The sequence below is a fragment of the Eulemur rufifrons genome, chromosome 24 (genome assembly GCF_041146395.1).
Source record: "Eulemur rufifrons isolate Redbay chromosome 24, OSU_ERuf_1, whole genome shotgun sequence".
Taxonomy (NCBI): domain Eukaryota; kingdom Metazoa; phylum Chordata; class Mammalia; order Primates; family Lemuridae; genus Eulemur; species Eulemur rufifrons.
The window spans coordinates 8,012,419-8,037,543 of NC_091006.1; the positions used below are offsets into that span (position 1 = coordinate 8,012,419).

Sequence of the window (25,125 nt, forward strand, 5' to 3'; positions counted from 1 at the left end):
GGGGCGCGAAGGGCGGCGGCGGCGGCGGCGGCGGGACCGGCTGGGTCGGCGGGGGGTTTTGAAGCCGCCCCGGGCCCCACCCAGGAAGCGCGTGGGGCGGGGGCGGCCCCCAGGGGGAGGGCATGGGGGAGCCGGGCCACCTTCCTCTTCTCCCGTGGGCGGGCTCCGAGGGGGGTCCCTTCAGCCCCGGGGGAAAGGGGGCGGGCACCCCGGCCCCGCCCCACGGACGGGGTGCTGCCTCCTGGCGGCGGAGCACTACCAAAACGAGTGATGGAGATGCACGGTGGCTTCGGGGGCAGTGTAGGGTCACTGAGAGAATGAGGACCTGTGGGGAGGGCTCAGAGGATGAGGACACAGGGGACGGGATCAGAGGAGGGGTCTCAGAACAAGAGAGTGTGAGGCTGGGGCAGAGGATGGGAAGAGGGTCTGTCAAGATAGGGGCCTGATCGGAGAGACGGTGTCAGTGGGAGGATGGGCCAACAGGACATCTGACAGATGAAAGGGGTCTGGAAGGCGGGCACCTGTAAGAATTGCTCTTTTATTGAGAAGCTCTCAAGCGCTAAGCAGCCTCTTCTTACCCACCCCCTGCGACCCCACGTATTTACTGACTCTATGTTACAGATAGGGAAACTGGGCCCACGGCGACAGTTACTGGACTCCAGGTTCTAGCAAGGACAGGAGCAGTGCCATGCCTTGACTAAGGTCAGGTCTGACAGTCTCTTGAGCACTGTGCCATCCTGCCCCTCACTGGGTGTCCAAGGGTGGAGTAGGGGCCAGCCGTTGGAGGCTGGGGCTCTTAGCACTCAACGCCATAGCGGTCGAAGTGGCGCAGCAGCAGGCCGATCTCAAGGTGCACGGTACCACCAGCAGCTGTGTGCAGGCGGTAACGGTCGGCCCCGCTGTAGATGGTGTCCCCATGTAGCAGCTGTGGCCCACCACCCACAAAGGTCCGTGCCAGCTGCTCCCGCCAACTGCCCAGGGGCCGCCATGTGGGGCAGGCCAGCTGGTGGGTGCCCGGGCTGCTGGGCACATAGCAAAATCCATAGCCTGCGAGCTGGCAGCGGCCGAAGCTGTCCTGGGACCACACCTGGAGATGGAGCCGGGGCCAGCCTGCAGGACAGCAGGGAGAGAGGAAAGGAGGGATGGGTGGGGCCCAGCCTCCTGCTCCTGGATCAACCCCCCCCCCACCTCCTCCATACTCACTGGAGCCCCCAGGCCCAGTCCTTTCCCTGCCAACTGTCTGCCCCCAAGTTTCCACCCTAGCCTCCTCTCTGGGCTCCCTCCCCCTGATCCACCCCACACAACAGCCAAAAGCATCTTTCTAAATCCATGTTACTCCCCTGCTCAAAATCCTCCCATGGCTCCCCAGTGCCCTCAGTATAAAGTCCAACTTCCTCAACATTCAAGGCCCTTCACATCTGGCCTCTGCTGGCTTCCTTCTCAGTGGCCTCCTCCTCTGAGACCTCATGTCAGGGCAGCCTACTGCTCCTCCAGTCCCCAGGTCAGTGCCTTAGGCCTTGTCTGGGATACTTCCTTCCTCCCCCCCCCCCCCACAGCCCCACCAAGTCTCCTCTCTGGGCTTAGGGCCTTTTTTCTTGCCCCCTCCAATCTACCTTCCACCTGGTAGCTGGAAGCATCTTTCTCTCCTTTCATAGGTTTCCTGGGAATACAGTTCCGCTCCAAAGCCCCTGGAAATCCAGCCCCATCTCATTGCATTCTGAGCCTCCCCCTCCAAGCGAGCCCTGTCCTGTCTAGCTAGGGACACAGTGGTGAACACAGACGGCAGACAAAAATTCCTGCCCTTGTGAAGCTGCCATCCTAGACAACGAACACAGTAAATAAGCAAATTATAGGGTGTATCAGATGGTGATAACTGCTCTGGATAAAAATGAAGCTGAGTAGATGGGAGTGGGCATACGGTTCTAGAAAGGAGGTGACCAAGGAAGCTTCACTAAGAGGGTGACATGTGAGCAAAGGCTAAGAGGAGGGAAGGGAGTGGGCCATGTGGACATCTAGTGGAAGAACACACCCAGCCAGAGGGAACAGCTAGTGCAAAGGCCCTGAGGAGGGAGTGTGCCTGGTGGGGCCAGCCAGATTGAGGGGGTCAGAGGGGAGGAGGTGACGGGCAGAGCCTCATGGTGCATGGTAAGACTGGCTTTTACCCTGAGTGAGATGGGGGACTACCACAGGGTTCCAACAGAGGGATGTGACCTGACTTAGGTGTTCACGGAGTCCCGCGGGCTGTGCGTGGGGCGCAGACTGGGAGGTGGGCACAGGGCACACAGGTGATGCGGCTACTGTTAATAGTCCAAGTAAGAGACAAACATGGACAGAGCAAGGGAGGCCCGAAAGGGGTGAGAAGTGGGAGTTAGCATATATTTCAAAGGTAGAGGTTGGGCGAGGTGGCTCATGCCTGTAATCCTAGCACTCTGGGAGGCCGAGGCAGGAGGATCGCTTGAGGTCAGGAGTCGGAGACCAGCCTGAGCAAGAGCGAGACCCCGTCTCTACTAAAAATAGAAAAATTAGCCAGGTGTGGTGGCATGTGCCTGCAATCCTAGCTGCTCAAGAGGCTGAGGCAGGATGATTGTTTGAGTCCAGAAGTTTGAGATTGCTGTGACCTGGGCTCACGCCACAGCACTCTAGCCTGGGCAACAGAGTGAGACTCTGTCTCAAAAAAAAAAAAAAATTAATTAAAAAAAAAACAAAAATAAAAAACAAAGGTAGAACCAACAGGATTTCCTGATGGACAGAATGGGAGCTCAGGAAAAAAGAAAGCAAGGACGATGCCACCATTGGGGATCTGGGGGCCTGAAGAACTGAAAGGATACAGCTGCCCGCCTCACCTCCAATCCATCCCCCACCTGGCAGCTAGAGAGATCTTTTATAAGTGAAATCAGACTTGTTCATCACCTGCTCTGGCTCCCCAGTGCCTTCAGGAGATGGCCTCAGCTCCTTAGCCTGGCATTCAAGGCCCTGCATAGCCTGTCCCCTGCCACCTCACCTCTGTCATCCTCCTGCTCTCCCTTGGTCCTCCAGATGCCTCTGGCTCACTCTCCCCTTTCAGCCTTCCACATGCATCATTCTCTATCTAAAACCCTCTTCCATCCTTCTGCCTTATTAGCTCCTTCATAGCAAAACTCAAATGCCCCCTCCTCCAGGAAGCCCTCTCTGACCACTGAGACAGAGTCAGGCACCTCTTCTGAGCTCCCACAATCCCCCATCCCAGCCCTGCCCACTTGAGGCTGCCACTTTCTGGAGATGGGTGTATCTCCCCCATGGGACTCGAGCCCCCTGAGAGCAGCTGGGGGGCTGTCTTGATCACCAGTGGCTCCCTGGTATCATCCAACACAGGCTGGGCATGGCCTGCACTCAGTAAATATTATTTATGTTGTTGAAATATATGGCACATTTACCTAGGCCATTTCCTAGAATCTGTTCCTCTCCAGTAACCCCCATTTTCTACCAGAAAAGGTTTCCTGATACCCCTCCTCCCCCGAGTACTCATTTCCCCTTTGAGCAGGCCTCTGCTTTCAAGCTGAGGAGCTCTTCCTGAAGAACAGCAACCAGCCCTTGCACCTCCCTCCCTCTCTTCCTTTCATAAACCCCTCCCAGCTTCCTCCTTATTGGAGACTTTCTTGGTTTGTCTCTTTACTTGAAGGCCACCTCCCCTCCCACCCTGACCCCCACCTTCCCATGTCCCCTCACCCTTGGCCTTGGCCCCAATCCCACACACTTGGGATCTCCTGTAGAGCAGGACTGGGAAGGCCTCAGCTCGGCCTCTCCAGGGCGAGGCTTGGCTGGGAAAGGAACCCACAAAGTGTGGGAGCAGGGACAGGACTTGGTGTTCCAGCTCCAGCAGCTTCAGGTGCTAATGGCCCCCTTCCCCTCAGCCTGGCCTGGGGGCCCAGACCCAGTACCCACCTTGAAGTCCTTTGGTGGCGAAGTGCAGGTCGATGGGGTGGGACCAGTAGGCCATGTCCCCTACCTGCGGGGTGTCCACCTGTGTTTGGCCCTCACGAATGCCTGACAGAAGCTTCCATGCTGCCCCTGCAGTGAGAGCCGGGACATAGACAGGGTGGGAGGGGTGGGAGGCAGCCATTAGGAAGGGGATACTGCTGTGGCTATAGCACCATGTTTCTCCCTGACATTTGGGGCTGGGGTTACAAAGTGTGGACTCTGGAGCCAAATATCTGGGTTCGAATCCTGGCACTACCTCTTCCTGCCTGTACAACTTTGGGCAAGTTACCTTTTTTTTGCCTTCATTTCCCCATCTGTAAAATGGGTGAATAATAATGCATTTCTCATTGTTTTAGTTTGTTTTCTGTACCTAAAACTGGATAATTTATAAAGAAAAGGAATTGGCTAGGTATGGTGACTCATGCCCGTAATCCTAGCACTTAAATCCTAGGCCAAAACAGGAGGATTGTTGAGGCCAGGAGTTCGAGACCAGCCTGAGCAACATAGCAAGACAAGAAGAAAAAATTAATAAAAAATTAGCCAGGCATGGTGATGTGCACCTGTAGTCCCAGCTACTTGGGAGGCTAAGGTGAGAGGATCACCTGAGCCCAGGAGTTTGAGGCTGCTGTCAGCTATGATGACGCCACTGCACTGTAGCCCAGGGGACAAAGCAAGACTATTTCAAAAACGACAACAAAAAAAGAAGAAAGAAAAGGAATTTATTTCTTAGGGAGGCTGAGAAGTTCAAGGTCACATCTGGTGAGTGTCTTCTTACTGGTGGGGACTCTCTGAAGAGTGAGGGGGCTGAGCGTGCTAACATGCTAGCTCACGTCTCGCTTCCTCTTCTTAAAATGCTACCAGTTCTCCTCCCATGATAACCTGTTAATACATTAACCCATTAATCCATGAATAGATTAACCCATTCATGAGGGCACAGCTCTTAAAGGCTCCACCTCCCAATACTGCCCCATGGGGGATGAAGTTTCAACATGAGTTTTGGAGGGGACAAATAGTCATTCAAACCATAGCACTCATAGTTTTATGGGACGATTAAATGAGTTAATATAAAGCATTTGAAACAGTGCCTAGTGCCTAGTGAGTGCTGTGTAAGTGTTCAAAATCATTTTATTACTATTCTCACCCCACATTTAGAAGCATAGTCCAAGGTCTAAGGTGGGGCTAAGGAGCACATCATGAAAAACACGTAATAATAGCGCTCCTAGTGAGGGGTGATAGTAATAGTGAAAATGCACTGAGTGATCACTAAACGCCAGATGCTACGCTAAGCACTTTAGGCAATGCATTCATTTAATCCGCCCTCTAGGACTCTTAATCCCCGCCCAACCCCCAGTTTACAGACTCTTCACCATGGCCCATGAGGCCCTGCATGGCCTGGCTCACGCCTCTCTCCCTGAGTTCATCCTCATTCGCCCCTCCCTCACCACCCTCTAGCCTCACAGGTCCCATTTCTGTTCCCCCACCTCAGGGCCTTTGCACTGGCTGTTCCCTCTGCCTACAAAGCTCTGCTCCTGGATGTCCCCATTCCTAGCTTTTTATTTTTTTCATCTTTCAGAGCTCAGCTCAAGTGCCACTTCTATAGAGGGGTTCTCCCTGACTCTCCTATCCAAAACCTAGTCCCTGTCACATTATCCTATCTGTAATCATCGTGCTCGTTTCTTTATCTGCTTATTGTCTCCCCTACTATAAGCCTCAGGAAAGCAGGCACCTTGTACACTGCTGGATCCCTGAGACCTCAAACTCAGCTCTTGGTATGCAGAAGGTGCTCAGCAAATGTTTGTGGGACAAATAAGTGATCGTAGGAGGTAGGTGCTAATATCATATAATCCCCATTTTATAGGTTAAAAAAATAGGATCTGGGTGGGAAGTGGGGTAAGGGAAGAAAAACTACCTATTGGGTGGAATGTATGGTATTTGGTCACGGGCACACTAAAAACCCAGATACCACCACTATAAGATTTATCCATGTAACCAAAAACCACTTATACCCCTAAATCTGTGAAAATAGATTGTTTTTTAGCTAACCCAGACACCACCACTATACATCTATATAACCAAAACCCACCTGTACTCCTAAATCTATCGAATCAGAGAGACTAGAGAAATTGGGGAGTTCCGTTTTCAGAGTTCCCCCAGGCTTTTCATGGACTGATAAGTCCAACTTTCCTAGAGCTACTGCCAAGTTCTTCACTGTTAGTACTCGATTCTGAAAAAAAAATCTCTTAAAATGATTTTAATAATCACTTTTACAGATAAGCTAGAGAATATATCATAGACTATGTATGCAATTTTTATATTAAATGTTATTTTTATTTCCTTTAAAAAAAAAACAGGCTCTGGGCCAGGCATGGTGGCTCACGCCTATAATCCTATCACTCTGGGAGGCCCAGGAGGGAGGATGCTTGAGCTCAAGAGTTCAAGACCAGCCTGAGCAAGAGCAAGACCCCATCTCTACTAAAAATAAGAAAAATTAGCCAGGCGTGCTGGCATGCGCCTGTAGTCCCAGCTACTCCGGAGGCTGAGGCAAGAAGATCTGCTTGAGCCCAGGAGTTTGAGGTTGCTGTGAGCTGGGCTGACGCCATGGCATTCTAGCCTGGGCGACAGAGCGAGACTGTCTCAAAAAACAAAAACAAAAACAAAAACAAAAAACAGGCTCTGAGAAAGAAAATCTCTTGATCATTCATTCTATGAACATTTATTGTGCACCTACCGTGTGCCGAACACTGTTCTCCATGCTGGGGATACAGTGATGACCACGGCAGACCAAGGGCCCATAACAGAACTGGATTCAAACTCAACTCTGTCTAACTGCAGAGCCCAAGCCTTTTATCCAACTGCCTCAGAGCTCTCTGCTGAATTAACACCCCAACTGTCCCCTGAAATAATGCTAATGAAAAGGAAAGCATGTTAGTCATTACTCCCTTCTGGGCTGGGTGAGGGAAGTACAAGGCCCTGAGTCAGGTTCTTTACATATAAGATTTCCCAACAGCCGCATGAAGGACAAATGAGGAAACTGAAGCTCCAAGAGGGGACAGCATCTGCCCAGGGCCACAGAGCAGGTGAGTGGTGGAGTCTAGACTGGAAACCGAGTCTGACTTCAGGGCCTGCCTCTTATCCACTCAATTGGAGGATCCCAATTTCCCAGATAATCTCAACTACCACCTTACCTACCAGTAAAATTATTATTTTTTTCTTTTTCTTTTTTCAATGGGCCTCTGTGGATGGACTTGGATGACTACCAGAATGGTGTTCCTACTTTCTCACAGAGAATTATGAATACCAGAGGGTGGCTTTTCTCTGTAAAATTGGGATGGAAACTTCCACTTTATTGTAAGAACTCAATAAATGGAAACTGTTAACCAAAGGATTAGTAAGATGGGGGAGAGTCCCAGAACACCCCTAAGACAGTGTGTGTAATCGGAACATGAGGGTTAGGCCTGCTCAGAGTTTTGAGGACTGAAAAGTGTGTCAATGGGTCTATCCTATAGTTCCATATCCCGTTCAGAAAGTGGGAGCCAGAGCCCTTAGAGATGGGATAGGATGGGATAAGAAGGGAGCATGAGACTCATGTGGACAGGGGGTGTGGTCTGGGTTCAGATGGAAAGATGATCAGGGGCAGGGGCAGGGGGTCAAGGAAGGAGCATGGAGCCTCTAGGCTGGGAGTCTTCGTGGGGAAATGAACCAGGCCTGTTAGAATACCTGTGTGGACACCCCACTTGCAGAAGAGGCTACTTTCCGAGAAGCCGGTGGCCCCCATGATCTGCCCGATCACGTGCACCTCAGCCATGGCCCTGGGAGGGGAAAAATATAATCACAGCCCTGTGAGGTAAGTGTATCATCTCCATCTGACAGGAGGGGAAACTGAGGCCCACCAAGGAAGGGGTAGTACTAGGTTTCCAAGCTAGTTTCGTTAAATCCCTGAGGCTCTGGTCTTAACCACAGATTCTAAATGCTCCCCCCAGGGGAGTCCGGGAAAATGGGGTGGGGGGGGCGCCAGCATCTAACTCTGCCAGGTCTAAAACAACCTCCTCTTTCGGCTCAGTTTCGCGGAAAGCCCCGCCCCACGGGCCTATGGCTCCGCCCACGGCCGCAAGAGTCCCGCCCCCTCGCGTCAGATCGACCGCCAAGCTCTATGAGGCGCATGCGTTTTGAGGTCAGGGAAGCGTGAGCCCCACCCCTAAGCAGAGCGCATGCGTTATTTTTACCTCCGAGTGCCTAACGATTAGAAGAGGCGAAGGCGGCAGCAGGGATTGTAGTTCATGGGCCTAGCGTGTCGTGTCCTTTTGTCCGCGGGCGCCGATCAGACCTAGCTCGCGCCTCTCCCAGGACCCACCAGGCAGCGCGAGATCTGAGGCGCTGTACCTCCGCGGCCGCGCTCGCCTTGGGGTCTCTGGTTGTTGCTGGGGCAACAACAGGCTCCTCCCCTAGCCTTGTACCCGCCCTGCACGCCTCTGATTGGTGCCAGCTGCCATCGGGGGCGGGGAGAATCTGTGATGGATGTTTTTCTCTCTATTTTGGGAAAATAGCGTTTCTCCAGCCACTGCTGAGGGTTCCGCCTTTTGGGGCGTGGCTGGGAAGCTGCCATCTTGAGTGTGGCTGAGGAAGTTTGAGCGCCAACTGTTTCCTCCAGATACCCTATATACAAAATAAGCAAATCCCTCGGTGCCCCGTGACCTGCCCACCGCCCAACAAACTCTCTCCGGTTCAGGATCACAAATCACAGAGGAGCCAGGACTAAGGGGAATACCCCCCAGGTCATTGTATCTCTCCCCCTGCCTTATAACTGGAAAACGGGAGTCTCTCTTCATTAAGAAAGACACGAGAAATTGGGGAGTGGGTTACCCTTCCGTTTTCAGACTTCCCCCAGGCTTTTCAAGGACCAGTAAGTCCAACCTCTTTCTCAGAGTTACTGCCAAGTTCTTCACAGTTAGTGCCCAATTCTGAGCAAGAGGGGTGGGGATGGGGATGAGAAATGAGGAATTGAGGTCCCTTTATCTGCAGAATATCTTGTTTTCATAGACTGGACTCAGTCAGTAATTTGTCTTGTGACCCTGCCCGGCTCTAAGTCTCAGTTATCTCATCCATATAGTGGGCACGAGGAGAGTGAACTCAGATGTACCTACCCTGTCTGAATTCCTGAGCAGTGCCTTTCCCACCCTCTAGGTCCAGATGAACCTAAATCTTTTATTCTTGCAGCCTAGATAAGGAGTCTTTTGAGAACTTGTTCTCAAAAATGAAGACTACAAAAGAGAGTTACCAACTCAAAATTATAGGGAGGGGACAATATTTCAGTGGGATAACATTTATATAAATAAAATAAGTCAACAGAATATTTCACTAAGATATGTATTTTAAAACTACCATTTATTGAGGGTTTCCTCTGTGCCCACTGTAAGGTTTTTTGGAGTGGCCAGTGCCAGAGAAAGAAAGATGAGCAGAGTTGAAAGGGATAAAGTAAAGAGGTTTTATTGGAGCACTCCTGGGTGGGGGTAACGAGTCCCAAGAGAGGGACCCGGGCAAGCTTCACGGGACCCACGGAATGAGACCAGAGAAGTCGCCCCGCCCAGAAGTCTGAGTGGGCTTATATATGTTTTTAGGGCTGGGGGTTGGGGGTTTCTTTGGTGGAAAGATTTGTGGTGGGGAGAGCAAGGAACTTTCTGTTGCAGTTTTAGGGCAGGCATTGAGAAATAGGAGGGGCTGGTGGTATGGGTGGACTCCAGGAACCGTGACGGACTCCAGGAGCCGAGACCCTTGTCATGGTAACCATCCAGGTGTGGTTATTCTTTTAACTCAGCTGGGCCTAGCAGGCATTGTTCTCAGCAGGTCTCATGGGCTTTTTCTTTTTTTCATTAGGGAGCGGAGGGGTGCCCGCCACCAGCCTTACACCCACCCCTAAAACTAGTCATTTTACACACATTGCCTCCTTGAATTCTCACATATATCGCACAGGGTAGGTGATATTGTCAGCTTTTTACTTGAAATGAAATTAGGGCAAAATCTGGCCGGGAGGAGTGGCTCATGCCTGTAATCCCAGCACTCTGGGAGGCCAAGGCAGGAGGATCCCTTGAGCTCAGGAGTTCGAGACCAGCCTGAGCAAGAGCGAGAACCCTGTCTCTACTAAAAATAGAAAAAAAATTAGCTGGACAACTAAAAATAGAAAAAAATTACCTAGGCGTGGTGGCGCATGCCTGTAGTCCCAGCTACTGGGGAGGGCGAGGCAGGAGGATCGCCTGAGCCCAGGAGTTTGAGGTTGCTGTGAGCTACACTGACGCCAAAGGTCGGGCAACAGAGCGAGACTCTGTCTCAGAAAAAAAGGTTAAGATGGTAAATGTTATCTGTATTTTACAATTAAAAAAATTTTTTTTTTTTTTTGGAGACAAGAGTCTCGCTCTGTTGCCAGGGAGCTCTGCCTGGAAGTGAATTAATCTCTAGGGTGGCCTAGGGGGACGATGGGACCTGCAGAGCTCAGTGATTTGATAAAAAAGTGAGTCTGGTGGGAATTCATGCCCTCATCTCACAAATATGTAAGGAAGGCCCTCTTTGTTCCAGGCACTGTTTTAGGCCCTGAGGCAAAGCAGTGAACAAAAGAGATCAAATCCTAGCCCTTGTGGAGTGGACACTGATGTGGGAAGATGCAAACTAGGAACAAAAGAAATATATGTTTCATGGAAATGTGAGAAAACAACTAGAGCAAGGTTAAAGAGGTAGTAACAGGGTAATCCTCCCGGGTAAAACAATCCTGCCCCCTCTCCCTCTCTTCCATGGGTCTCCCTGTCTCTGTCGTCTGCCAGAAACTCTGGCTGAGCCAAGTGCACTTGCAGACGCCATCTGTTCTCCCCAAGAGTGGGGCCGATGCCAGCTCCAGCGTCTGGACTCTTGGCACGGAGCCCTGGAGCCCTGGAGCGAGAGAACTCCGGTGGCCCCACATCAGGCCCGGAATCCTCCAGTCTGGTGAGATGGAGGGCTTCTGGGAAGGGGAGGCCAATGCAAGACTTACTGAAGGAGGCGGAGGCTTGCAGAGCGAGGAGAGTTCTCTAATCAGCCTGATGAGGATGGATTTATATAATAGTATTAATAAACACTGTCAAACATGTTCAGAGCACTTACTCTGCCAGGGTTTGGGTGAATGTTGGACATTTGTTATCGTGCCAAATCTAAGTACTTTATGTATGTTATCACATCTAAGAGGCAAGGAGTATTATCCCTATTTTATGGTTGAAGAAATTGGGGTTCAGAGAGGCGAAGCCATTGTTCAGAGGCCACACAGCCAGTGCCTTAAAGAGTCTGGACAGGAAACCAAGTCTGTGTGGATCCAAACACTAACTCATGAACACCACCACCATACCACCTGCTAATCAGCACATCACTCCATCCTGGGCCACACTCCCCGGCCCTAGAAGCCCCTTCTGCCTCCTCCCCTCCCACTGGGTCAGCAAAGAACACAGCTCTGGGTGACAATCCGCTGGTCCTAGTACCAGGTGTACACCTCGGCCAAGTAAGCATACATCTCTGAGCCTCAGTTTCTTTTCTTTGCAAAATAGGAACATAAACAGAGCTACTGCAAGGAATGAATGCGACGATGCGTGTAAAGGGTTTAACACAGGGCCAGTGCGTAGTCTGCACTCAGTAGACCCACGGTGTGCTCTTTAGGCGAACTACCTCTGTTTGCCTGTTTCCTCCCGCGTGCAACAGAGCAATGAATGATAGTGCCTCTTGGGGTTGTTCTGAGGAATAAATGTGTAAGTATACATGTAAAGCACTTAAAACAGGGCATGCACTGGACTGTCGTTGCTGTTATTATTATTATTGGCTATTATTGGACAATGGCGGACGGGGGAGGGAGGCGGGGCCAAGCCAGGAAGGCCCTGGAGAATTCGGGGCGCTCCCTCCTGCCGTTGGCAGCGCTTGGGCCTGGGCTCGGGGGTGAGGGGCTGCTGTCCTCTGGGTCCTTCGCCTGCTCCCCCACCCCACGCAGGTGGCAGAGACCCGCGGTGGGTCGCTGACGTCGGCCTTCAAGGCCCAGTCTCCGGCCATCGCCGGGGGGCGGAGCCTGGGAGGCCGACGCCCCCCCATCCCCGCCCCCGCGCGCAGCGGGCCCGGGGCGCCGAGACCCGAGAGGAGCTCAGCGCTCAGACTCCGCGTCACCCGGCCTCGCCGTGCAACGCTGGGCTCGCCGAGTTTGCCCACCCAGCTGGCGGCAGGGTCTGGGCGGGTGTCCGTGCAGGGGCCCCAAAGGTCCGGGCCTGAGACCGTGGGCGGTGAGTGAGGGGCGGGGGTAGGGGGGCACTGCCCCTCCCCCTGTCCTGGCGCCGAGGAGGAGGCGGCTACCTTTGGCTGGGAAATTGGCTAAGTCAGGGTTTGAAGTGAGCGAGCAGGAGGCTGGAAGGCCTCTGGGGGGGATTGTAGGGCGAGGAGAATATTCTTTCTGGTTGTGTTGAGTGTGGACGTGTATGTGTGTGCTGGGGTTGAGGGTGTTATGGGGCCAGGTATGCAAAGGAAGATTCGTGTAACCAGGACGTGTTTGGAGAACTGATGGGTGTGGGTGGAGTAGTGGGTGGAGAGGTGCGTGGTCCCGGATGAGTGTTTGGGGCAGGTGTGTGAGGGAAGTGATGGGGACAGGGGACGGCGGTGTGTGTGTGTGTGGTTTCTGATGCTCCGGGGATTAGGAGTGCGCAAGGAGTCACTTGGGATAAATGTGTAAGAAGGATGCAGGCCTGAGAGGTGTGTTTTCTGGGAGCTGATGTTTGGGGCAGGTATACAAGGAGTCCTTTGGGAGATGTATGTGCGGAGGTGGGGATTGGGATTGCCTGGATGGGGCAGTATGGCAGGGGATTTGGGGTGCAGGTGAGGGGGGAAGGGAGGGGGAGTGTGGATTAGGGTGAAGTTCCAGGCAGCACTGGGGGGAGGGGGATGGGTGAGTACCTGGGAGGGGTGTGTGGCCTGCATGGGTAGTTAAGGGATGTGCACCTGGGATGGGTTGGGGGAGGGGGTTGGGGCAGTGTGAAAGGCATGGTTTGGAATAAATGTGCAACAGGTATGTGGCATTTGCCTGAGAGAGAAGCCCAGAATTGAATGTCCCCACCCATGAGTTCCTTTTGTAACTTGGGCCAACCTCTTTTACTGTCTGGGCCTCAGTTTCCCTATCTGTAAAATGGATCTGAGGGTCATTGAACTAACTAGTCTCTGCCTTAGCTTCTCCAAAGTCAGGGGTCCGGGGATGGATGAAGTGAAACTTTTATAACTTATCTTTTTCTTCCTCCTACCCCCAGGAAACCCCTCCTGGAGTCTCCCCCAGCCATGGACAGCCCTAGTCTTCGTGAGCTCCAGCAGCCTCTGTTGGCAGGCACAGGCTGTGAGCCCCCTGTCCAGAAGCCTGGCCAGCCTGAGCTGGGGCCTCTCTTAAGAGAGACAGCCTTTGTGGAGTCCCTGAGGGGTTGGCAGTTCCTACTGCCCCCTCTTCCCTCTGTGAGCGCTGGCCTGGGGGAGCCAGAGCCTCCTGACGTTGAGGTAGGAACTGGAGGTCTTAGTGGAAGCCACGGGTGGGAGCTGCGGGTGAACTCACCTATGGCCAACATCTGGCAGGCTGACAGCTGGAGGCATTTGCTTTATGCCTGGAGCCTCACTTCCCCACTGTGTGTGGGCTTCTGGGATTTCCAGTGATGGTTCTTCCTGTTCTCTGTCTTCCCTGATTTCTTTCCCTTTTCTCTCCAGATTTCTCTCTCATCTTTGTCCTCAGCCTCTGGCTGTGTCTCCCCTCTGGTCTCTGACCCCTCCATTCTCTATCTGCCTGTCTCCAGAGCCAGTGCACCTCTGGCCTCTGTCTGCTCCGCTCTCTTTTATTCTAGTTAATATCACTTTTGACAATGTATTTATTTATTTATTTATTTTCTTTAAAGCCATTCAAACTTGTTATAATTTATTATTCCATGTACACATTGTCAAACTTATCTTTCATTTCTACTGTTGTATAAAACATCACCCCAAAACTTCATAGTTTGAAACCACAATCATTAACTCTCATGGTTTCCGTGGGTCTGGAATATGGGAAAGACCTATTTCAGTGGTTCTGCCCTCAGGGTCCTTCGTGAGGTTGCAGTCAGCCAGTGGCTGGAGCTGGAACGGTCAGGGGCTGGCTGGGCACGTCTCTGTCTCCATGTACTCTCTCCGTGGTCTCTTCCCGTGGGTGGTTTGTGGTTTCTCGCAGCACAATGGCTTCAGGGCAGTCACACTACATGTGTGCCTCCACCAGGGATGTTTCAGCAAAGCAGAAGCTGCCTCACCTTTTCTGTCTTAGCTGTGGAAGTCGTGTACTGTTACTTCCACCACGTTCTGTTAATTGCAAGTGAGTCACCAGTCCTGCCCAGATTCAAGGGGAGGGGACACAGACCTCATCCCTTGATGGGAGGAACATCAAAGTCACACTGTAAGAAAAGCGTGTGGCACGAAAGAGATTACATTGTGGCCTTTATTGGAAAACACAATCTGTCATACTTTGAGGGCCTTACCATTTGTGCCAGTTCACCTTCACGGTTCCTTGTATGCCTGGTTATCTTCAACCAGTATGCTGTGGTCATTGTATTGGAAAAATTATTTTTTTTTTTTTTTTTTTTTTTTTGAGACAGAGTCTCACTCTGTTGCCCGGGCTAGAGTGAGTGCCGTGGCGTCAGTCTAGCTCACAGCAACCTCAAACTCCTGGGCTCAAGCGATCCTACTGCCTCAGCCTCCCGAGTAGCTGGGACTACAGGCATGCGCCACCATGCCCGGCTAATTTTTTGTATATATATATTTTAGTTGTCCATATAATTTCTTTCTATTTTTAGTAGAGACGGGGTCTCACTCTTGCTCAGGCTAGTCTCGAACTCCTGACCTCGAGCGATCCACCCGCCTCGGCCTCCCAGAGTGCTAGGATTACAGGCGTGAGCCACCGCGCCCGGCAGTGAAAAATTATTTTTAGGAAAAATTATTTTGAAGCCTAGAATGAAGGTACGTACCTTCCTGCAGAGAGGATTTGGTTTGCTTCTGTCTGCCCCAGGGGGCACTACCAGTTAGAGATCGTTTGCAATCTTATTCAAGGTTTGCATGGACATTTTCTGGGAATCTATGATCCCAGCATGGTGGGAAGCCCAGGCAGAGGATTGCTTGAGGCCAGGAGTTCAAGGTTACAGCGAGCTATGATCGCCATCACTGTACTCCAGAGCCTGGTAATCTTGATTTTTCACTTCCATTTTGTCCTTACAATAATTTTTTAAAATCTTGTGAGCTATTTGCTACGTTTAAGATTTTTCATAAATATATATATACACACACATACATATTTTTTAAAAGGTGAAGAGCGACATTCAACCTCCACCAGGGGGGCCAGCAGACCTCTCCCCTTATAAATATTCTTAAATCTAGAATCTGTAGTTTTCAGCAGGCAGATTTGTCATAATCATGTAGGCCACTGAAACATTTTATAATTTCCCCTCTTTTTGCAGGTTCCTGTTCCTGATGTCATCTGTCTCCACTTCAGGGGCTTTTGATTTAGAGATTTTAAGCAGTTGCAATGGCCATGATCGGGCCTTGCAAGTGAACTCAAAACTTTGGGTGTGGCTGGGGCTCTCTGGAGACAGCGTCCACAGCTTCTCCTCGAGGAGCTCCTGGACATAGAAAGTCGAAAACCCATCTCTGAACATTTTTCTCTTTGTGTCTCTGGGGGCTATGGGGAGGGGAGCAGCGGGGTAGGGGAGGTGGGTGGAGATGCCCACCCAAGCCCTCTCCTGCCCGTAGGACATGTCATCCAGTGACAGTGACAGTGACTCGGACTGGGATGGGGGTGGCCACCTCTCCCCTCTCCTACCCCACGACCACCTTGGACTGGCTGTCTTCTCCATGCTGTGCTGTTTCTGGCCCGTGGGCATCGCTGCCTTCTGTCTGGCCCAGAAGGTCAGTGTGTGGGACTGGGAGGGGACTGGGTATAAAAGGGCAAAATGCGCCGCGGAAACAAGAGGAGCAATACCTGAGGGGGGATGGGAGAGTGGGGGCAAGATGGAAGGCAGGCTGGAGTGGTAGTGAAGAACCTGAAGGAGTCGCTGCTATCTGGAAGATTCTAGACAAGTCACTTCACTTCTCTGTGCCCCATTTTACAAATGAGGATAATTCCTACTTCAGGGGGTCATTGTGAGACTCAATGAGTTAGAACAGCGGCACGTAATAATCTAGGTATGTTTTTATTAGTCACCCAGCATCCCCAGTGCCCAGCTGTGCCTGACCCATACTAGGTGCTCTGTTTTGGGAACATATGAATGAATGGGTATGTTGGGTGGGGGAGGGGTCAGGGGCTGCAGGAAGCAGGGTGGGGATGAAGGGATGCCTGGGTCACTGCTGCCCACTGCCTCTACAGACCAACAAGGCTTGGGCCAAGGGGGATGTCCAGGGGGCAGGGGCCGCCTCCCGCCGCGCTTTCCTGCTGGGGGTCCTCGCCGTCGGGCTGGGCGTGTGCACGTACGCGGCTGCTCTGGTGACCCTGGCTGCCTACCTTGCCTCCCGAGACCCGCCCTAGCTGTGGCCCTGCGGCCCCCCCTGTGAACCCAGAGCCGGGCAGCCAAGCGCATCTGTGGGCAGAGTGTGGAGGATCCCGGCGGATGAGGCGGGAGCAGCATCCGGAAACGGGAGCGAGCCGGACAACCCCCTTCCCTTCCTGACCGCTCACCTGGCGGCAGCAACGCGAGATTAAACACCAGACACTCTTGCAGCCGAACCCGAGTCTGTAGAGTCTGTCCGTGTGGGGGGGAAGGTGGGAGGGGTTGCAGGTACCCGAGACCAGGAAGGGACTGGCCATCCCTAGAGTGCTCCGAGACCTGAGCTGGAGAAGAGGGCCGAGGGTTTCCAAACTTCTCTTTGAGGCTCATTTTTTCTCATCTGCGAAATGGAGCTGATTTCCTCCACACCTGGGGCTGTGGGGAGGACTCAGTCATCACACACGTAATCACCGTTTGCTGTCTGCCTCTGAGCTCTTCTAACAGCAGTGGAAGAAACTCAATCAACTGCTTTAAGCAAAAGGAAAGAAAACAGGTAGATCTGGACTCGGGCTCAAATGAGATGAACAGTTTGCTCTCTCTGTCTCTTGGCCCTCTTTTCCTCTGTTGGCTTCATTCTGTGCCAGTTCCCCCATCTTGGGGAAAAATAGGGCCCCAGGAGCTCAAGCAGCTTAAGTACCCCCAGAAAGTGTAAATCCTTTCCCAGGTGGGCTCTCATCAGCCCTGCCTGGGGTTGGGGGTAACCCAAATGGCCTGAGATCAGGGGTGGGGTGGCGGGGGAAGACCTGGCACCTTGGCAGACACACATAGGAAGCGCTTGCCAGCATGCAGCAGGGCAGGGGACCCGGCAGACACGAAGACCCCCAGACATCGCTGGCCTGCTGGACTCACAACCCTATGGCCAGGCTGTAAGACAGCTATTCTCTGCAGGAAGCTCACACGTCCTTGGCTCCTGCCCACTAAATACCCTGGGGGTGGGGTGAGGGGAGCAGTCAAATAGCAACTAAACACACCCCCCCGTATTTCCAAACGCCCCTAGGGGGCGCTACCACTAGACTCATCACCAACAAGGAGCCTCAACTGCGTTTCCAGGTCAGGACACGCAAGGTCCAGAGCGTGCTGGGTGCTGGTGCTTCGCTGAGTGTGGTCTCAACGGTAAGGGCTCCGGGGCTGGACCCCTCAAGCAGGACCCTTGCTCCACTGCAGACAAGCTGGTGACCTCAGGAAGTGAACTGGCTTCTGAGCTCATTTCCTCACCTTAAAATGGGGACTACAATAACAGCCCCACCTCGCAGGGCTGTTGGGTGGGAAAGGAATGCTCAGAGCCAGATTCCTCGCAGGGCCTACAAGGCCCTACCTGTGTGGTGTGACATCCCCTCCCTTGCCCCAGCCACACTGGACGCCTGGGTGGGCCTGCCCCACCTCATCCAAGGGCTGGCTCCCTCCAGGCACCTGCCCCTTCCTATGAAGGTGTCCCTGGCTAACGTACTGGGTTTGCTCTCTCCAAATGAACTCTCCTGGACTCCTGTGCCCTGCTTTTTTATTTTTTTATTTTATTTACCCCACTGCGCCCATGGATCTGGGTCTCTCTTGTTCACTGCCAGTTTCTCAGCACCTAGCAGGGCCTGCATGCAATAGGTGCTCCACACACATTTGTCAGAATGAATGACGTTACTAATCCATCCAATAAACGTGAGTTCCTTTTAATGTTGTCCCTGTGGGGGAGGTCTGTGCCCCCAGGCCCCCGGAGCTGTCAGGGGCCAGAGCTCTATCCTCCCCCACCGGAGCCTGGGCAGCTGCAGAACCGCAGGCCCATCACAGCAAGCCCACACCGGTGCACAGGGAGAGGCAAGGCTGGGCCGCCGGTTTGCTCTAGGCTGCCGGTGGTGGGTAGTGGCAGCAGGAGGGGCTCCCTGCCCGGCTTGCCTCAGCTCTTGGAGTAACGCCTCTGTAGGGATTCCCGGTAGAAGCGGAAGACGTGTTGCGAGGCAGCCTGGGCCGCAGCCAGGCACTGCTGGAGCTGGGGGAGGGGAGGGGGGAGGAGATTGGTCAGTGCTGGGGGCCGCGCCCCGCACCCACACACAGCCTGGCTGACCCATGAGGTCCCCCCAAGCCCCCCTTCACCCCCAAACCTACCGCCTCCCATCATGCCCCCACCCCCACAGTGAGGCAGGTGGTACGGGGATTATTTCTAGTGCATTCCTTCTTTCCCACTTCATGATTTTAGAGGAACAGGAGAAAAAAGAGGGCGAGGACTTCAGGGATCAGGCAGATGAGATCAGGCATCAGCCCCTTGGAAGAGACCCCAGCCTTGTGAAAGCTATGGAATTGGAGGAGTCTTGGGGTTTTAGAGCCATGGGCCCTTTGACCCCAAATCTTTACTGCCACATAGGGGTCCACGATGGAAATGCTCTTGGAGGCTATTTGGCCCAACAGTTTCTAAATTCTATTCCCTAGAGAATTCCAGGTGGCTACCACTCTGAGCGGAGCTCTGGGGGCCTTCACATGCACCCACCTCCTCATCTCAAGCTGAGCTCCTTTCCCCCCACCCCATCTCATAACTTGGTCTTCCCTTTAAAATTTCCACAAAGGTTTCTGTGGTCGCCAACTTTGAAAACTCCCTTTTTTACAGATAGGATGCAAGGAAGAGGCTCTCCTTAAACCGCTGAGTCCAGGGCAGAGTAAGAACAAGGCCTTGCCGGATGCTATAATCCTAGCACTCTGGGAGGCTGAGGCAGGAGGATTGCTTGAGTCCAGGAGTTTAAAAAACAAATAAACAAACAAAAATCCCAAAGAAAAACAAGACCTATCAGGCTGGGAGGGAAGGTTCTGGCTTTTACCCCCATCCCCACACTGGTACCTCAGCATCAGAGTAGAGCCCCTTGGTGGTGGACATCAGCAGCTTCCGTTCCACACTATCAAGTGCAAAGGTCAGGACTGCCCGGGCCTCCTAGGGACAAGGGGTAGAAGGTGGTGGGGGCCCTAAATTACTCCCCTCAGATAAAATCTCAGGCGGTCCCACAGAGGGGACTCCAGGCCCTTGGCCTCAAGCCCTTGCCTATGTCACAGCCAGGTGCTCACCTGTCAACTGTAGTCTTTTTCTGTCTGTATCACTACTTCCCTGGGAAGTAGCTTTCCACCTTCCCTTTGTAGACCGGCTCCCCATCCTCATTTTAACCACGTGGTTCTGACAGGGGCTTTTCCAAGCACAGGGTTCCTGTCCCATAGGGCTGCCATAGTGCCAGTAACCTTCCTGGTGCCTCTTAGCTTCCCACCCACCTCCATGGTCTGTCCCACAGGGCCTGGAAGCTGGCCAGCTCTATTTCCCAGACTCCTTTGCCAGGCAGGTGCTACGAGTGATCCTGGAAGGAGGTGAGAGAAAGCCTCCTGGCCCTCATCGTGACAGTGGCAGGTGCTGAAGGCTGTGGCAGTTGCCGTAACAGCCGTGGAGGTGGGGTGGGTTCTGGGCTTCAGCAGCCAGGGCAGAGGCAGGATATGTTTTATGCATCCAGAACCAACTCTGACAACAATCTCCAACAGCACAATACAGGAGCTGGTGCACACGTTCAGCCCAGGGCGGTAGCGGCTTCCCATCTCTGGGTGTTACCCGCTCTGCCTTTCTTTTTGCTCTAGTTTTTCTAACACGGTTGTCACCAATTCTATGCATTCAATTCTCTCTGTCTGAAATACCCCAAGTGGCTTCTGTTTACCTGACTGGAAGTGACCATTACAGTACTGGGTAGATAACTCATAAATAATGACCATAGCCCTAGGACACTAGGAACCTGAGCCAGCGAGGAAACTCTTCTCTTCCTCCCTTTCTGCTGATGCAAGTTTGGGTTGGGTTTCTACCACTTGCAGTCGAATGAACCCTGAAGAAGAGAGACAGCAGAGCTTGCCATGTGGGACTGAAGTGGCACGAGACAGCTGTTTGCAGAAAAGCAAGGTCTGGAGGAAGAGAGGGAGAGCCATCTGGCCACCACGCTTCAGCCACCCTGGTCTTCACACCTACCTTTTCTTGCTTGGCTGTGGGGTCCAGCACAAGGGTCCCATCAGAGTCCAGGGCACAGGTGACTCCACAGAAGAGAGCCCGCATGGGCACCCCTGCGTCCACCAATGCCATGCAGGCAGCATTCAGGCAACAGGCCAGGAGCTGAGCACCACGGGGAGTGGTTAAGAAGTTTCTACTGTAGGGCTGGGCAGCAGAACACATCCATGCCTCCCTTCACCCTGCTGATGCCTGCGGCAGACATCACTAATCAGTCACAGAAAGGCAGCATGGCAGAGTGGTTAAAAGTGGTTCTGGAATCAAGTAACCCTGGGTTCCACACCTGGCTTTTGCCATTGCTCCACTGTGTGACCTTGAACAAGTGACTTACTGGATTGAGTCTCAATCTCATCAGTTACGTGGGAGTATGTTCTAAGTGTCTGCAGGGAAACAGAGAGAGGAAGAAACCTTTCAAGGTCACATGGGGGAGGCACTGGCAAACCAGGCCTAGAACCTGGGAATCTAGCAGGCACCACTGCCAGGTGCCAGGGCTGGCAGGGCGATGGAGGGAAGGGCCATCCTTGCTGCTGCCCTCAGGGAGCTCGCAGTCAAGGGTGGCATGTGGCCCTGGCACAGTGGAAGCAGAGTTCAGGTCTGGAGTCAGCTGGCTCTGCCCCAGTTTCCTCATGTCTTTCTTCCCTAGACCCAGCAGAGCAGATGAGGGCCCAGCTGTAGGATCAATCAGTTCCAGCCCTGCTGCTGACCCTCTGTCACTTCCTCCAAGTTTTAGTTCCCTCTTTAAAAGGCCCGATTCAGGTCCTCACCCTCAAGCTCACTCACTGAAACCACAGGGATTTTTCAAGGTTGAACCTCTCAACTGCTCTGCCTGCTCAGGGCTCCCCCAGCACTAAGAGCCTGAAATCCACACTAAGGTGCAGAGTAGAGGTCACTGGAGACAGGCCTAGGCTTGAGTCCTGTCTCTGCTGCCTTCTAGCCATGCGACACCAGACAAGGCACTTCCCCTCTCTGGGCCTGTGTTCTCACTCAAAACATGTGAACATGAGATCTCATTTGCTAGGGTCCTTGGGCTCTAAAACTAGATGATTTGGGCCCAAGTCTTGGACCTGCCACTTACATGGGAATTATAATGGCACCTGTTTCGTGTATTAAATGAGTTAAGATGCATAAGGAACTTAGAACACTGCCTGGCACACAGTAAGCACTCAAGCTATGTTTGCTGTTCTTCAAGTTGGTGCCTATCAAGCGCTTGGAGGTTTCTGCCTAGCAGGGGAGGTGTACATGGCCATCAGAAAAGAGGTGATCAGGAAAGGTCTGGAAGACTTCCTGGAGGTGGTGGCCTGAGGGAAAGGATACGGAGCCAGCATCACTGATGACCTGCAGCACCACGGTGATGGAGGTTCGAGGGTGCAATGCTCCCAGCACCACTGCCTCGCATGTGTTCCTGATCAGCTGCTCCCGGCTCTTCTCTGCTACGCCTGGGGAAATTGAAGGGAGGTTGTCAGGCTCTTCCCTTCCATCTGCCTCACCTCCCTCAATACACCCCACCCAAGCCCTCTGGACTTTGTAAAAAGGGTATGTAGTCTCAGCCTGGGATGGTGCAGGAATCTGCACGGATACCCGCCAGTGGGAAGGGGGCAGGGCCTGACTGCCACTCACCTGACCCCGTTACCTCCAGCGGTGGGAGAACCTGGGAGTTCCCATGTCTGAGCTGCTGCCCCTCCCATTCCCACTCCAGTGGGCCCAGCCAGTGGGCAGTGAAGGAGACAGAGGGTAAAATGGCAGGAAAGCAACTTAATGGAAAGGAAGGGAGAGGCAAGGAAGAGAGAAAGAGGGAGGAGGAAATTAGAGAAAAGGGACATAAACAGACACATAGGGGCAGAGAGTTGGAGAAAGACAAAAACAGCTAAGGGGAGACTAGACTGGGGCCGGTGGGCAGGGAGGAGCTGGGGAGAGGTCCCTGCAGACTGGGCACTCGGAATTTCCGCTGGGTTATTACCAGGCAGCCCGATCTTCGGCCTCAGGATCACTTCGAGTGTGGCCTTGTTGAAAATCTCCTTGCTGACCTTCACCTCGGCAGGTCCATACACACCCACCAGGACGGAGGTATCACCTGGGAGATAGCAGGGGAAGCTTCACTCACACCTTCCCTGCTTCGAAGGCCCAGTGTGTGGCACTGAGCCTGATGGCCAGGGCTCCCTGTGGCAGCCCCGCCATGTGAAGGCAGTGATTCTCTGAGCACTCACTCAACATCTTTGCCTGTGCTTCCTCATCTGTAAAATGGGGATAACAACAATACTTCCCTTGTGGCCTCTTGTGGGGATTAAAGGACACAACTCACGAGAAACAGAGCACTACCTGGCACATGCTGAGTGTGCAAGAGATCTTAGCTGATACTAGTAAGTTCTTCCTGAGAGCTAACCATCCTCCCTGTTGCAGCTGGCCTCAATTTCTCTTTCCAAAGCTTTCCCCAGCCCAGCTCTCTTCTCTCAGGCACTCATCTGCAAATTCTGCAGCGATCTGGACACCTGCTGCTCATGTTCCCAGAGTGGGTATGATCGGGGCACAGGCCATACAAAGGAGACTGCACTAGAACAGTGGCTTCCAAACTTTTTTGACCGTAACTCCCAGTAAGAAATATATTTTATAGCATGACCCCAAACTCACCCAAATATGTGTTTGCAAATGGAACAAAGGCAGCACAAAACAACTCATCCTATTTAAAACTGCAACCCTCGGCCGGGCGCGGTGGCTGACGCCTGTAATCCTAGCACTCTGGGAGGCCGAGGCGGGTGGATTGCTCAAGGTCAGGAGTTCGAGACCAGCCTGAGCGAGACCCCGTCTCTACTAAAAATAGAACGACATTATATGGACAACTAAAAATCTATATAGAAAAAATTAGCCGGGCATGGTGGCGCATGCCTGTAGTCCCAGCTACTCGGGAGGCTGAGGCAGTAGGATCGCTTAAGCCGAGGAGTCTGAGGTTGCTGTGAGCTAAGCTGACGCCACGGCATTCACTCTAGCCTGGGCAACAAAGTTAGACTCTGTCTCAACAAAAAAAAAAAAAAAAAAAAAACAAAAAAAAACAAAACAAATAAAACTGCAACCCTCTCCAGCACACCCTATTCCCCTTCTCCACTATATTTTTCTCCATAGCATTTTACTACATGTTTTAGTTAGTTATCTTGTTTATTGTGTTTCCTCTATTAGAATGTAAACTGTTAGGGCAGGGTGTTTTTAATCGGTTGTGTTTATTGCCGTATCCTCAGTGCCTAGAACAGTACTTAGCACAAATACTTATGTGTTCAATGAATGAAAAAAAAAAAAATCAATGAAAGCAGGTTTTTCGTTTTTTTGTTTTTTGTTTTTTTAAAGAGACTGGGTATTGCTCTGTCACCCAGGCTGGAGTGCAGTGGCATGATCATTGCTCACTGTAACCTGGAATTCTGGGCTCAAGCTATCCTCCCACCTTGGCCTTCTGAGTAGCTGAGACTACAGGTGCAAAAGCAGGTTCTGAACCTGGGTAGAAGGTAATGCCTGAGTGATAGGACTAATGCTTATGAGGGTGATCTCCACGCCTATCTCCAGAGATGTACTTACCTGGGTCAGGGAGTTGAATCCAGTTTGAGAGGTCTTTAGCTAGGGGAAGGGGATACTTGCCCAGTAGGAAAGACCTGCCTCAATCTTAGGGAGAGATCGTATCATATGGAGAGGTGTATATCCCAATCATAATGGATATTTACTCAGTTGGTAAGGTGGGAGTGGGGGAAATATTCCTTAACCCAGGGTGGGGACATCACCTTCAATCTGAATATTTAATAGGGTAAAAGATCTGTCACAGTCTAAGGAATAATGAAGCCGGTGGTGGTGATCTGCCAGTCTAAGGGGCATTTATGCAAGTGGACAGGTTTGCATTAGTTCGGGATGTATGGACCCAGGGTGTGTGTGCGGGAAGCGGAGAAAGAAATCTAGTCAAGGGAGATATTTATACTGGTGAGGAAATTTTCCACATTCTGGAATATCATCTTGTGAGGGAGTTCTGTCTCTATCTCATTCTGAAAGATATTACCTGGGTGGAGATACCCTCTCCCTTCTAGTCCGGAGAAAGAGACATGCATATCGTGGCGTACCTAGTACTATCCACCTGGACAAGAAGTTCTGCATCAGTGCAGGAGTTTTACCAGCTAGTATCACGGGGAGGTGGGCACTCCATTGCACCGTACGGTGGCCGCTCTCCGAAACAAACACGACCTGGGTGAACGTGACCCGTACAGTACTTACTTGGGTTAAGTTCTTACCTTGCATGAAAGAAGCAGAGCCATCTGGCCGAGACAGCAGGTTTTGTTCGCATGCAAAGTGCCGGAGGCTGCAGCCGGGGACCCGAGGGCCAGACTCCGTTCCAGTCTCAGCGCGGCTCTTGGCGTCCGTGTGCGTGGCCCCATCCATCGCTCCAGAGCCCGCGTGCAGCTGCAACCGCGTTTCCGCCCAGCAGCACGCGCCTGCGCATAAGAAGCGTAGCCAGTGCGCACGCGCAGGCCCAGGGGCCGTCTGAATTGGCTCCTGCACGTGGCCTAGCGTTTATCAACAATCTGGTTTCGCCCACTCACCCCTCCTAACCCGGCAAAG

The 25,125-nt window shown here is 52.5% G+C and overlaps 3 protein-coding genes across 4 annotated transcripts; 1 reads left to right on the top strand and 2 right to left on the bottom strand.

The window, feature by feature from the left end:
* Positions 1 to 551: 551 nt before the first annotated feature.
* Positions 552 to 8,328, bottom strand: B9D2 (B9 domain containing 2). The gene is made up of 4 exons (XM_069458499.1): positions 8,181 to 8,328; positions 7,675 to 7,766; positions 3,922 to 4,047; positions 552 to 1,110 (listed from the first exon to the last, which is right to left on the bottom strand). Exons 2-4 carry the CDS (start codon positions 7,760 to 7,762, stop codon positions 797 to 799), a joined length of 528 nt encoding a protein of 175 aa, XP_069314600.1. The 5' UTR covers positions 7,763 to 7,766; positions 8,181 to 8,328; the 3' UTR covers positions 552 to 796.
* TMEM91 (transmembrane protein 91) lies at positions 7,709 to 16,714 on the top strand. Its single transcript, XM_069458497.1, has 4 exons — positions 7,709 to 7,801; positions 13,245 to 13,482; positions 15,745 to 15,900; positions 16,358 to 16,714. The coding sequence occupies exons 1-4, from the start codon at positions 7,731 to 7,733 to the stop codon at positions 16,514 to 16,516; spliced, it is 624 nt and encodes a 207-aa protein (XP_069314598.1). The 5' UTR covers positions 7,709 to 7,730; the 3' UTR covers positions 16,517 to 16,714.
* A 1,357-nt stretch (positions 16,715 to 18,071) lies between these two features.
* Positions 18,072 to 24,971, bottom strand: EXOSC5 (exosome component 5). 2 transcript variants are annotated; one of them, XM_069457558.1, is made up of 6 exons: positions 24,798 to 24,971; positions 22,499 to 22,612; positions 21,856 to 21,977; positions 20,506 to 20,646; positions 19,354 to 19,443; positions 18,072 to 18,513 (listed from the first exon to the last, which is right to left on the bottom strand). In XM_069457558.1, exons 1-6 carry the CDS (start codon positions 24,943 to 24,945, stop codon positions 18,421 to 18,423), a joined length of 708 nt encoding a protein of 235 aa, XP_069313659.1. In that variant the 5' UTR covers positions 24,946 to 24,971; the 3' UTR covers positions 18,072 to 18,420. The 2 variants fall into 2 exon arrangements, with proteins under 2 accessions (XP_069313659.1, XP_069313660.1); XM_069457559.1 differs by lacking the exon at positions 19,354 to 19,443.
* Between the last annotated feature and the right edge of the window lie 154 nt (positions 24,972 to 25,125).